The sequence below is a fragment of the Orcinus orca genome, chromosome 7, assembly GCF_937001465.1.
Source record: "Orcinus orca chromosome 7, mOrcOrc1.1, whole genome shotgun sequence".
In the NCBI taxonomy this organism is placed as follows: Eukaryota; Metazoa; Chordata; class Mammalia; order Artiodactyla; family Delphinidae; genus Orcinus; species Orcinus orca.
In genome coordinates, this window is record NC_064565.1 from 66215934 (window position 1) to 66228033 (window position 12100).

General features: G+C 35.8%; 1 protein-coding gene across 1 annotated transcript in view; it reads right to left on the bottom strand.

The window, feature by feature from the left end:
• The window catches only part of TTN (titin), a 281341-nt gene that overhangs the window by 149959 nt on the left and 119282 nt on the right, over positions 1-12100 (bottom strand). Inside the window, exons 114-131 of the mRNA XM_049712583.1 lie at positions 11913-12002; positions 11603-11683; positions 10158-10244; positions 9671-9754; positions 6928-7011; positions 6625-6705; positions 6398-6478; positions 6144-6227; positions 5800-5901; positions 5270-5380; positions 3413-3493; positions 3156-3224; positions 2839-2922; positions 2594-2677; positions 2221-2304; positions 1915-1998; positions 1064-1144; positions 555-761 (exon numbers count right to left, since the gene is read on the bottom strand). Of these exons, the coding sequence (XP_049568540.1) occupies positions 555-761; positions 1064-1144; positions 1915-1998; positions 2221-2304; positions 2594-2677; positions 2839-2922; positions 3156-3224; positions 3413-3493; positions 5270-5380; positions 5800-5901; positions 6144-6227; positions 6398-6478; positions 6625-6705; positions 6928-7011; positions 9671-9754; positions 10158-10244; positions 11603-11683; positions 11913-12002 (1659 nt within the window). The remainder of the gene's footprint in view (positions 1-554; positions 762-1063; positions 1145-1914; positions 1999-2220; positions 2305-2593; positions 2678-2838; positions 2923-3155; positions 3225-3412; positions 3494-5269; positions 5381-5799; positions 5902-6143; positions 6228-6397; positions 6479-6624; positions 6706-6927; positions 7012-9670; positions 9755-10157; positions 10245-11602; positions 11684-11912; positions 12003-12100) is intronic.

Consider the following 12100-nt stretch of genomic DNA (forward strand, 5'->3'; position numbering starts at 1 on the left):
ACATCAAAAATAGAATAAGTGAAATAATATTGCTTCATTTTGAAATTCCAATAGAAACTTATTCCTACAGATTTGATCTTCACAAAGATAAAACACAATGGCTTGTGTTGGCTTTCTCTGTGTTTACTTTTGAAGCAGTCTTTGTGAAGTTTGGATGATGGGAACCCCGAGGGTAGGGTGTTTTCTCAATAGCCTATTATGTTTGATAATAACAAGGTTCAGGATGAGAGACGTTGAGAAATTTGTGGTCATGTATTAGAATGATCAAGGGCACTTGAAGATAGACTCTTGACCTTTTGGAGAAAGAAACGTAATGACATTTTCTTATAAGCAAAAAGGAGAGGAAATAGATTATGCCCAGAACCAAACTCTAACACAACTTTACGATTTATAGAGATTTTTTTTTTCTAGAAGTTATCCAAGAAAAAAAAATTCTGAATTTGCCAAACAAAACAAAGTTCTTTCCAAATTTCTTTGGGCATTCAAAATTTTATCCTGTTCTATGGATTTTACTCATATTTAATGTGGTTTCAGGTTTGCAGATCTGCTCATACCTGTGACATATTCTTCATGTTCTTTATACTCTTCGTAATGTTCGAATTCATGCTCCTCATACTCGTCATATTGATCATATTCTTCTGTTGGTTCATACTCCTCAAATTCTTTATAATCATGTTCTTCATATTCCTCTTCCCATTGTACTGAAACAGTTTCTTCTTCCTGGGTGTAAGCCCATTCTTTCTCTGCTGTTACAGTTACTTCTGGAATAATATTGACAACAGGTGCATTTTACTTGAAGCCCATTTAGGGACCATAGTGACAATGTGCTGTGATCTCATTCCTTGCTGATAGTCTCATGCACTGGTTATGGGAGACCCTGACTGTCCTTTGCTGGCCAAGGTATTACAGAGTGTACATTTGCTATTTATAATTTCAAATGTTAGATTCCCTGCCTTTAGGCAACAATAAGCCAATAAAGAATGAGAGTCAAATTAGAAACTAACAGGCAAAGAGCTGTGTAGGTTCATGCTTCATTTTATTATTTAGTCAAAGCACAATATACCTTTAGCTGCTGGAGGTTCTCTTTTTGGAACTTCAATGGATACCTTTTGTTCTTTGACAGCTCTTTTCCTGAGTTCAGTCACTTTAAAAAGAATAATTATTAAAAGTGAATTGCAAGATTCAGAATAACATGTGTTAAGAGAACTTGTGTGTGCAATCCAAGGACAAAGAGGACAAAGATGGCCATAACCATGCTCGTTGTTTAAATTTTTCATTTAAGTGGTAAGAAAAATCAATAGACTTGGAAATAAACATGTTCTAATATATATATAAATACTTTTCTCTAAGCTACTTAATACTTAAAAGACATTGAATAACTTTAAGAAGATCAAGTAGTATTTATAAAAGAAATAAAAAAAGACAACTAGACAGTATAAACAATGACTATCAAACAAGCATTAGACAGAAGGTTGCATCACATGAATAGTTTCTTCACTTTAATTCTAAGGTGTTTTCATAAGCTCTACTGGCACAATGTAGAAAATTGAGGATTTAAAAAATTTTAATTTCATCAAAGGTTGCCACACAAAACAAGCATTTCTGCAAAGGAGTTTAGTATACAGACAAAGAACCATTAGAAGATAAATTCGTTTTAAGGGAAAGTATCTACACGTTTGTATGGAGTTTCATTTTTGTTTTTGTTTTTTTTTTGAGAAGAAGAGACAGAATATTTTCTGGTATCAGAAATATTTAGTTTTGAGATGATACGGAATACCATATGCATATTACTTACTTTGTAATACATATTTAAATTATTTTCTCTAAAGATCCCAATTCCACTAGATCAGTTATACCTATAAGCTTATTTTGATACCTAAAAGCTTATTTTGATTTTTGGAAAAGTTGGTATACCTTTTACTGGTGGCTCCTCCTCTTTTCTAGGCTTAAGTTTTGGAACTTTTTCTTCTGGAACAGCTCTCTTGGGTTCCTCAGGCACTTTAAAGACAGATTTCACTTTAAAGAACTGTTTTCCTCATTCAAACAACAAAAAGGTAGTTGTATAGTAGTAACTCAAACATAAAAGACTTGATATTTTCACGATTTCAAACATAAAACAACTATAACAATGACAACAAAAACCCAACACCCATAACGAGTGTATTTGGTAAAGAGAATAGGGTAGGTACAATATTCTGTGTATTGAAAGGCCCCATGTACCTCTTGGTCTTGGAGGCTCCACTTTTTTAGTTACAGCAACGTGAACTTTTTCTTCCTGGGCAATTTGCATGTGCCTCTCAGTCACTTGAAAGATAATTTTAGGATTATGGAGTTATATTACTTAAAGTGGAATTTTAAAAAATGTATTAGCCAGAAAGTATTGTGATTTTTGAGTATAACAATTTTACAAGGTACGCACAAATGAACTTCACAACAAGTAAGTAATAGTCCACCATAGACAAGGCAATAATATATCCTTGCGGCCAACATACACCAATAACCTCCATACGGAAGGGGTGACCCAAGGACAGCAGTGAGAGGACGAGAAAGACAAGACATGTTTCTAGTTGTTGTGCTGGGGGGTTTCGTTTACCTTTGGTGGGAGGAGGTTCTTCTATCTTAGCCACTTTGGGAGGAGCCCTTTTTTCAGGAACTGGTTTCTTTGGCTCTTCTGGCACTTAAAAGACATTGCACAACACGATCAGACATACAAATGTGAAAAACACTAAACACAGGCACACTTATTTTCTTGTTAATGTCATAAAAATTTGAAGAATGTATCAATTTAAGATTTAAAAAGACAGGTATTATTCAAGAATAAAGGAAAGCCCAATATACCTTTGGCTGGTGGCACCTTTTCCTTTTTGGGAACTGCAGCAGGAATTTTCTTTTCTGGCACAATTTTCTTAGGTACTTCAGGAACTTTAGAAATATTAGGTTTAAGAATATTAGTTTGCATTACAGGAGAAGTGTAATTTTGGGGCAAAGAACTCACTTTATGAGAAGATCACACATTTACACAAACATTAATGTCTATAGTCAGTAAAAATGTTTACACGTATATGCTGACAAAACTGAGGCAGTTATTCAAACTAAAGGCATTATTATAGCTATTAAGACAAATGGTATCCCATTTCTTCGAGAGAGAATTGTACCTTTAGCTGGTGGAGGCTCCTCTATTTTAGCAGGAGTTTTCGGTTTGGGTACAATTTTCTTCTTAGGCACTTGAAAAGATTATAAAATACATTTGTGGAAATGTCCAGATTTCTTTTTAATAAAAATTTAAGGAATATTTTTATTACACATGATATTTATCAACATTTGCAATACAAAAAGTTAACTACAAGAGGACATTAAGAATGGGACAAGCCAAACACATATGGGGCTAGAATTAATCTAAGAGTTGGTCTACCTTCGGCTGGTTCAGCGTCCACTTTCTCAGAAATAAAGTGCAGCTCTTCTTCTACAACATATTCCTCAGGCTCTTCCATCACTTTAAAGATATCAATTTCAAAGAAGGTAGGTTGTAGTGTTTTTCATGTTTAATTTTAGCTGTACTTTATTATGTCAAAAAGTAAGTAAAATAGTAAAAGTTTAACACTTTCCAACTCCCTGATTGTTCTCATTTAAAATACCCAAAGAAGAAGATTTTAATCAAAGCATATGCCTTAATAAAGAGCATAGAAAATAAGTTTAAGTAAGTATAACATAAAGATAACAATGCTTGTATTCACAGGAAGAACAGGACAAGTGCAAGACGTAAAAACAATCCTAGCGGCTAAGTTAACAAGAACACAGGAATTTGAAGACAAGTTTCAAAAATATACTTGAGGAATCATAAGTAGGTTCATAAGAAAGAAAGGAAAGACCTGTATTACATATGAAAAACCTACTGAGGACTTGGAAACAAGACTTTTTCCCCAAGTTTTGTGAGAGTAGCTATGGTGGGCGAGGAAAGAGCCTTCCTATGATTTTTGAGTCTGTGTATAAGATTAATTATAGAATAGAAAGATCTAGTTACAAACACTAGGAGTAAACTTAACAGGCTACCCATCTTTCCCCTAAATCTTTGGGCTTAATGGAAACATAAGAATATCATAAAATGTCTTTCCTTTTAATCAGAGTCTATAGTACTAAAAGAAATTTATAATGTATAAAAAACTGAAATTATATTCATGCAATGAGAACTTTCCTTGTGTACATGTTATGGTTTCCCAAACATTTCTAGAAGGGATAGGACCCTCTTTGAATCCATCAGATTCCTGGCTTATGCCCATCTTTGCCTTTCCCAGGAAGCACAACAGAACTGGTGAGCTTCCTCTAGGGAGTCAAGTCTTGCTCTGTTCTAAGCCATTCCATTAAGACTGCACATCTGGATTTCACATGGACTTTTCTTCCAAGTGGAGAAGAGGTGGGGCCCCTTTTATTAGCCATAGATACACTCAAGGGCATCTGCCTGTACAATTCTATTCATCGTTTCATTGGGAAGACAGTTAATTTACTGAGAAACTTACGGATTAATCTTTAAAGCAGAGCTACATTAAAACTATCTTAGTAAAGTTCTTTCAGATACATAGCTTTAGCCAGAATGCTGAACTTTAGCAGTAAACCCAGGGGTGTCTTAATTCATTAAAAGGGTATCCCAATATTGAAATAAAGCTCGTTGTTCAATCCTAAGCTATAGAGAACTAGCTTTATAGGTATGTGAACATCTGAATAACAAATTGATCTAATGAAAGATATTACACGATTGTTTTCTCCATACACGGAATGTTGGAAAGCCCTCCGTGTTCAGTGCTTCACTCTCAAACCTGGCCTTGACTTCTGGAATGTAATAATGTATATAATTTCTTATTCATTTAAAATCTGTGAGTCAGGACACATTAGTGGGTTGTGCTATCAACACTGCTATTTGTTACCCATGTTTTAGACATTAGACTACCAAGGTGAAGATTATGGCAGTCCACCATACTGAAACCAAGTCCCATCTACTGAAAGGATAAATGTGTATGGAGATACTTGCACCATTAGTTACCTATAAATATGAAGGCTTGTTTCTTACAGAGTCAAGTTAGAGGGAATGGACAAGAAATACTTTGGATGTTTAATTAATGCTCCTGAGTCTTGTGTTTCGATCAAAAGATACATCAAATAAGACCAGTAGACGTTCACTGAATTTGTGCCACTTTCATTGATCTGATAAATAATCTGTGAAGGAAAACAGCTTATCAAGACGCCAGGTCACCACTAGCTTATCTGTATTATTTACCTTCATAATCTGTAACCTCCACTTCTTCCTCCTGTCTTTCCTCTTCTCTATGAACTGAAACACATACTCTTTCCTCTTCTTCTGAATAACTCCATTCCTCCTCTGCGGATACTTTAAAAGATAAGATTTACTTTAAATTCAGCCCGAATAGCCCATTGAAGTGCTGATTATAACGACGTGTTCCCTATGGATGGGTAATGTTCTTCTATCTGCTTAGGGGGTGGTTTCACACTGCTTCTTCATTGCAAGAAGGAGAGAGCTGAGTTCAGGTGAGGGGACAGTACAGCGCAAGACTGAGAAGAATATTCAGATTATGCCCAAATGAGGCCACTTTCACAATTACCACATGTTCAGCACCCCACTCACCCTCTTAGAATGATTCAGGACCAATGTAGACACAAAACATTCAGTCTCAGAGGCTACAACAGACACTGATAAGAACAACTTCTAAAGTAAACTATGTGGTAAGAAGAAAAGACTTGGAGGAAACACATGCAAACTCATTTCTCCCCTCACTTCCGATTATATACCTTCGTGCCGCATGACCTCCACTCTTTGAGAAACTGCAACGGATGGTTTTTCTTCACCAACAAATCTTTTTTCTTCTACGACAGTTCTCTTAGAAACTTCAGCTTTAAGAAAGGATTAAAGTTGAAGCTTAAAAATCAAGAATCTTAACAATTTTCTCTCCCTAAAGTTTGGGGAAGATTTGCACAGTACACCACTTTCACTAGCAAATTACATAACTTATCACGAGTATATACACACAAAAATTCTATCCAAGAGAGACAAAGGGTCAGTACAAGAAGACACCAGATAGGGAAAAGAATCCACCCGCTAAAAGATTTTTGTCAGAGGCTTGAGACAATCCTACCTCGGGGAGGAGGGGCTTTCTTAGCAGCAAGAACTGGCACAGGAACTTTCTCCTCAGGGACAGGTTTCTTAGGCAGAGCTGGTACTTTAAAAACATTGTGCACTTTTAGAACTTCAGTGTTATCTCATTGAAGACCATCACAAAACACAGATACACACTCACGGTGCACATATATCACAAGACTAACAAAGTCATTGTTTGCCTAGGAACATAATATTATAAAGATGGTTCTTGGAAAGATGGAGAGACAATACCTTTTGGTGGTGGAACTTCTTCCTCTTTCCAAGGAACAGGTCTTTTTTCTTCGGGAACTTTCTTCTTTGGTACTTCTGGCACTTAAAGGATAGTATTTGATTTTAAAATTCTCAGGAAGGCAAAGTAAATGAGCAACATAGAACTTGCAGGCCCATTAAAGAAGATATGCAATTAAAGAAGCTTGAAGGGAAGACAAGGTTATTTTGTGGAGATGGGATGAGGTTACCTGCTGGTGGTGGAGATTCCTCCCTTTCAGTGATGATAATTATTTTTTCTTCTGCAACAACCCTCTTCTGTACTTCAGGAACTTGAAAAGACATTAATTTTTAGAGTTAACTTTATATTTTCCAAAGTAGCTAATGGACAGTTATTTTGTAAGAAAGTAGGCAGGTGGACAGACACTTTTGTTGAATTCTTACACCATAAGACATTCATTTTGAATGAAACAAACTAAATTAGATAATTAAACAGAAATGTTTTATACTCAAGACATAAAAACAGGGCTTCCTTACTAAGCAAGTCATTGTACCTTTAGCTGGTGGAGCTTCCTTTTGCTTTGCAACAGGAACAGGAAGCTTTTCTTCAGGGACAGGTTTCCTGAGCACCTCTGGGACTTAAAGTTTTTAAAATAGAATGTTAGTTCAGCCATATGTCCCTTTTATGAATGGATATAGGCACACACAAACAAATCTTTACGTAGTTTACTAATGTTATAGGCTTTCTATGCATCGGCAAAATAATGCACAAAATTAAACTATAGTTTTCTAAAGGTCACATGTGGTAAATGTCCCAAGTAATGTTACAGAGGCATTTAGGCTATTAAAAATGAGTTATATACACAGAAGGATGTGCACAGAATTCATTCTTTCTTTATATATTGGTATGCTTTTGATAAAAACAAATTAGTTCAACATTGTAAAGCAATTATACTCCAATAAAAATACCAAATTAGTCAGTAATTATATAAACAATATAGAGTGTGGATATAGTATATAGAAAAATTCCTTCACTCTCTGTATTGAGAAGTGGAATCCATAACAACAATGGGTATACTTTATCTAAGACTATCTTAGACTAAGATGTCATTAGAATGGTTGCATCTATATCATTATTATTATTTTTCTATTTCTCTTCTGAATTTTTTTTTTTTTTTGGTGCACCTGTAGTGTCTATAAAACTCAGGAAACACTCTTTTGCTAGGGTAGCCCTCTCAGTATGACATCTGTGTGTCAGTGACTTTGGGGAGTTCTGTGTGCAAAATTTTGTGGGTATGTATATATGTGCTTTTCTCTAAGAGGCTCCATAGTTTTCAATAGGGTCTATGACCCAAAGAAGGTTTACAATGGGTTTAATTTACCTATTCTAAGTGTTGATGGTGTTGAATTTTTAAGTGGCTGATGTAGTTCTAACAGCATGCATTATCGGTAGTAATTTTTTCCATTTTAAATAAGATATTGGCAATTTTTTTGAACATCTGCACCTCTACACTTGCATTTGTAATATCTTGATGTAATTATACAGATACACATTGATACATGTATATATTATGTTATGTATACATGGGATGTTTATACATACATGTTACTAAGTGTATTTATTTTCATGTATAAATGAGACATGCCTCTGAGTCTCCTCCAGGAGTGACCAAGAGGCTTTGGTATTAGTACTGGTTTTAGTAATATAAGCTTTTCATTATAATCATATTTTATTTTCATATAATCATTATATTTTAATGATTAATCAGAAATCATTCTTAAAAATCATTTGGTTAAAAAAAAGACCCTAAAGAAATAAAAACTCTAATTTGAAAAGATACGTGCACCCCAGTGTTTATAGCAGCATTATTTACAATTGACAAGATATAGAAGCGACCTAAGTGCCCATCAACAGACGAATGGATAAAGAAGTTGTGGTATATATTTACAATGGAATACTACTCAGCCATAAAGAAGAATGAAGTGCTGCCATTTGCAAATACATGGATGGACTTGGAGGGTATTATGCTAAATGAAATAAGTCAGAGAGCGACAAGTACTGTATAATATCACTTACATGTACAATCTAAAAAATACAACAAACTAGTGAACATAACAAAAAAGAAGCATACGCACAGATATAGAGAACAAGTTGGTGGTTACCAGTGGGGAGAGGTAAGTGGGGAGGAGAAGTAGCGGATTAAGAGGTACAAACTATTAGGTATAAAATAAGCTACAAGGATATATTGTACAACAGAATACAGTCAATATTCTATAATAACTATAAATGGAGTATAACCTTTAAAAATTGTGAATCACTATATTGTACACCTGTAAGTTATATAATATTGTGGAACAACTGTACTTCAATTAAAAAAAAAGAATAAAAGAAAAAGACCCAGAATCCTGAAACAGCCAAGAGTTTGAGAAAGAGAGAAGCAGGTTGGATTAAGGAAGAAAATGGAAACACTGAGAAATCAGGCAAAAGAGAACACTTCTTAAAATGTATGAGGCTGCTTTCTCCTAAGCTGGATGATACTGGATCTCTCTATAACTGACCAGATGTGTGCAGTTTGTTACTTCATTGCCTCTATAAAGTAGTGTCTTTTATGCCTAAAACCACCAAAACCAACCAAATCCAAAAATTAAAGCAAGAATTAGCACATTTGAATCCAAACATCCCTATATGAAAGGTCCCTTGACTCACTAATTAGATAATTGCAACATTTATGGCAAATGTCAACGTTCAGTTAATATCTCAAGAAACATGGTGAAAGTAAATGCCAAAAGTTGATGTTTCCAACTATTTAAGGGTAGGCATTATTGACTTCTCAGAAGAGTGGCAGTTCCCAGAAGCACTGTGTACATCTTTACCTCATTAACATTCCGTTCTGCCAAACACCCTCCTGTTAGTCTTTGTATCTTGTCATAACTCATGAAAGTTTTTTTTTTTAATTAAGAAAAAGTCACATAGTTGAGGGCTGAAAGAGTTTTTCCTAGAAACATGCCCTGTAGAAAATGAGTTTCACAAATATTTCTTCTTTCTCTAGGAGAGGGAAGATATTAAAAATTTAAGACAGCAGTTTGATATAGTTACTTTTGAAAAGTAACTTCTTTTAATGTTCAGTATCACAAATAATGTATGTGGAGTGTAGCCCTGGAAGCTGACAAATAAATGAAAAACACAAGGGGCATGTAAAAGACACAAAGTAGACAGCAGAGTAAGTACGAAGACTGTATAAAACAAAGCACTGGCATTTGGGGCAAAGGGTCAGCCTGTGATCAGTTCTGGTGTACCTTTGGGGGGAGCGGCAGGTTCCTTCTTAGGCACAGGAACTGGCTTTTTCTCCTCCGGCACAGGTTTCTTGGGAACTTCAGGAACTTTAAAGACACCATTGTTGAAACAATTGAGAACTCTAGCCTCCTTGTGAGACATTTAAGATTACATTAAATCATAAATCCTCAGTAAGAGTGAAAGAATTTAGGAAGTAATTTAATATCAAGCATGTAACTTGTGATGAAAATACATGCTAAATACATCAATACCATACAGACATTACATACATTACATGAAGTGGACAAAGACCCAATCAGCATGGTCTGGAGTCTAAAGTATTCCTGACATTTGTGTAACATATTACCACAAGTTAATGAAATCAACATACACAGAATTAAAATACATTACAAATGGTTTACAGATACGATCTCATTAACACACAGAGCCAATAGAAAAAGGTACAAGAAGACAGACATTAAGAAATTTTTTTCAAAAATATGATTCTACCTTTGGCTGGTAGGGGCTCCACCTTTTTAGGAAGGTGGGGAACAGGGACTACTTCCTCTGAGACTGGTTTCTTGGGTGGCTCAGGGACTTTAAAAAAAAAAAAAGGGTCGATTTTGAGAAATTGTTCATTTTGACAAGGCATATGTTGTTGCAAGACTTAAAGAGTAGACATTCTGGTTTTATACCAATTGAATGCAAGAAAATTACATGTTAATCAAGGATTAAGGGCAATGAACTAGTGGCTAATTAGAAAATGTGACTGTTACTCATTTTTAACTGAAGGAACCTCCACTTTCCTAGGAACAGGTAGGAGCACCCCTTCCTCAGAGGTGCCAGTGCCTGTTCCTCAGACACCAGTTTTAGAAACTTTACTTTTATAAAGCCGCAGCATTAGAACAATTGCATTCAATTATCTTAAATAATTTTTGTATCCTAAATGTTTAACAATTTGACTGGGTATAGGAGAGGGTCGGTGGAGGGAGGGGAGCCCTAATTTGTAGCCACTGCCAGTTTCCAAGTTCCAGCCTCTGTGGTGGTGCAAATACATGCATCCTGGCTACCAACGATGATGTCATTGTCTCGGAGTTGGGAAGGGATGAGAAGTAGCACATAATTATCCAGTATTTCCACAACACAGAGGCAATCAACATAACCTCAGAAACATAGATAATAGGAAAATAGTAATGAGTTTTGAGCATTTATTACCATAGTTTTAAATATAACTTATTTAATTTTATATAATTTAACTTTTAATCATGGAGGCGTTAAATGTTGGGTAGCAAAATTCCTGAAAATTTAACCATCAGCTCTGGTGAGTGGGTATGAGCTGGCTCCAGGACACTGTATTTCTTTTCTTAATAGATTTAATTAATTAATTAATTAATTATTGGCTGTGTTGGGTCTTTGTTGCTGCGCACAGGCTTTCTCTAGTTGCGGCGAGCGGGGGCTACTCTTCATTGCGGTGCGTGGGCTTCTCATTGTGGTGGCTTCTCCTGTTGCAGAGCACGGGCTCTAGGTGCATGGGCTTCAGTAGCTGTGGCTCGTGGGCTCTAGAGCGCAGGCTCAGTAGTTGTGGCGCACGGGCTTAGTTGCTCCGTGGCATGTGGGATCTTCCCGGACCAGGGCTTGAACCCGTGATCCCCTGCACTGGCAGGCGGATGCTTAACCACTGCACCACCAGGGAAGGCCCCAGGACACTATTTCTTTTTCTAAACAGGTGGCCACTAGATTGTAAGCTCCATGAAGCAGGGAACAGAGCCTCCAGGAATTGTCATTCCTCTCTCCAATACCCTCCTCATGGTCTTCTCATCTCCCTATGATGTCATTTGCACATAGTGGCTAAAGGTCTGTGGACTGCGACTAAATTTATTACTTAATATTAACATATTCAGATATTTACTTTGGAACTTTTGAAAGATTTTAAACTTAGAATAAATCACTAATACCTTTAGGTGGAGGCTCAATCTTTTTGGAAACAGCAACGTGAATTTTCTCTTCGGTAACAGTTTTCTTTTGTACCTCAGGGACTTTAAAAAATGTACATTTTAGTTCCTGGTATGCCATACTATGGGTGGTATTGCAATTTACAAAGAATATTGAAATACAAATTAAAACAGACAAATGTGAAATGAAAAAGATGACAAATATTCACAAGGAGACAGAGATATCTACATAACCACAAATTAGATAAGAAGAGGGATAAAAATCCATCTGAAGCCCTTCCATCTGAGCCCCATATTCAAATTTGCCTTATACCTGTGACTGACACTTCTTCCTCCTCTGTGTGAGAAGCAAAGAACATCTTTTCTTCTGAAGTAACCATCTTCTTTGTATGTACAGCAGGTACTTTAAAGAGAGTATTTCACATTAGTATTTCTTTTTCCAGTTCAAGACGTCAGATCAAATACATGGCTTGTTTAGACACAGAATTAGTGGGTTAATAT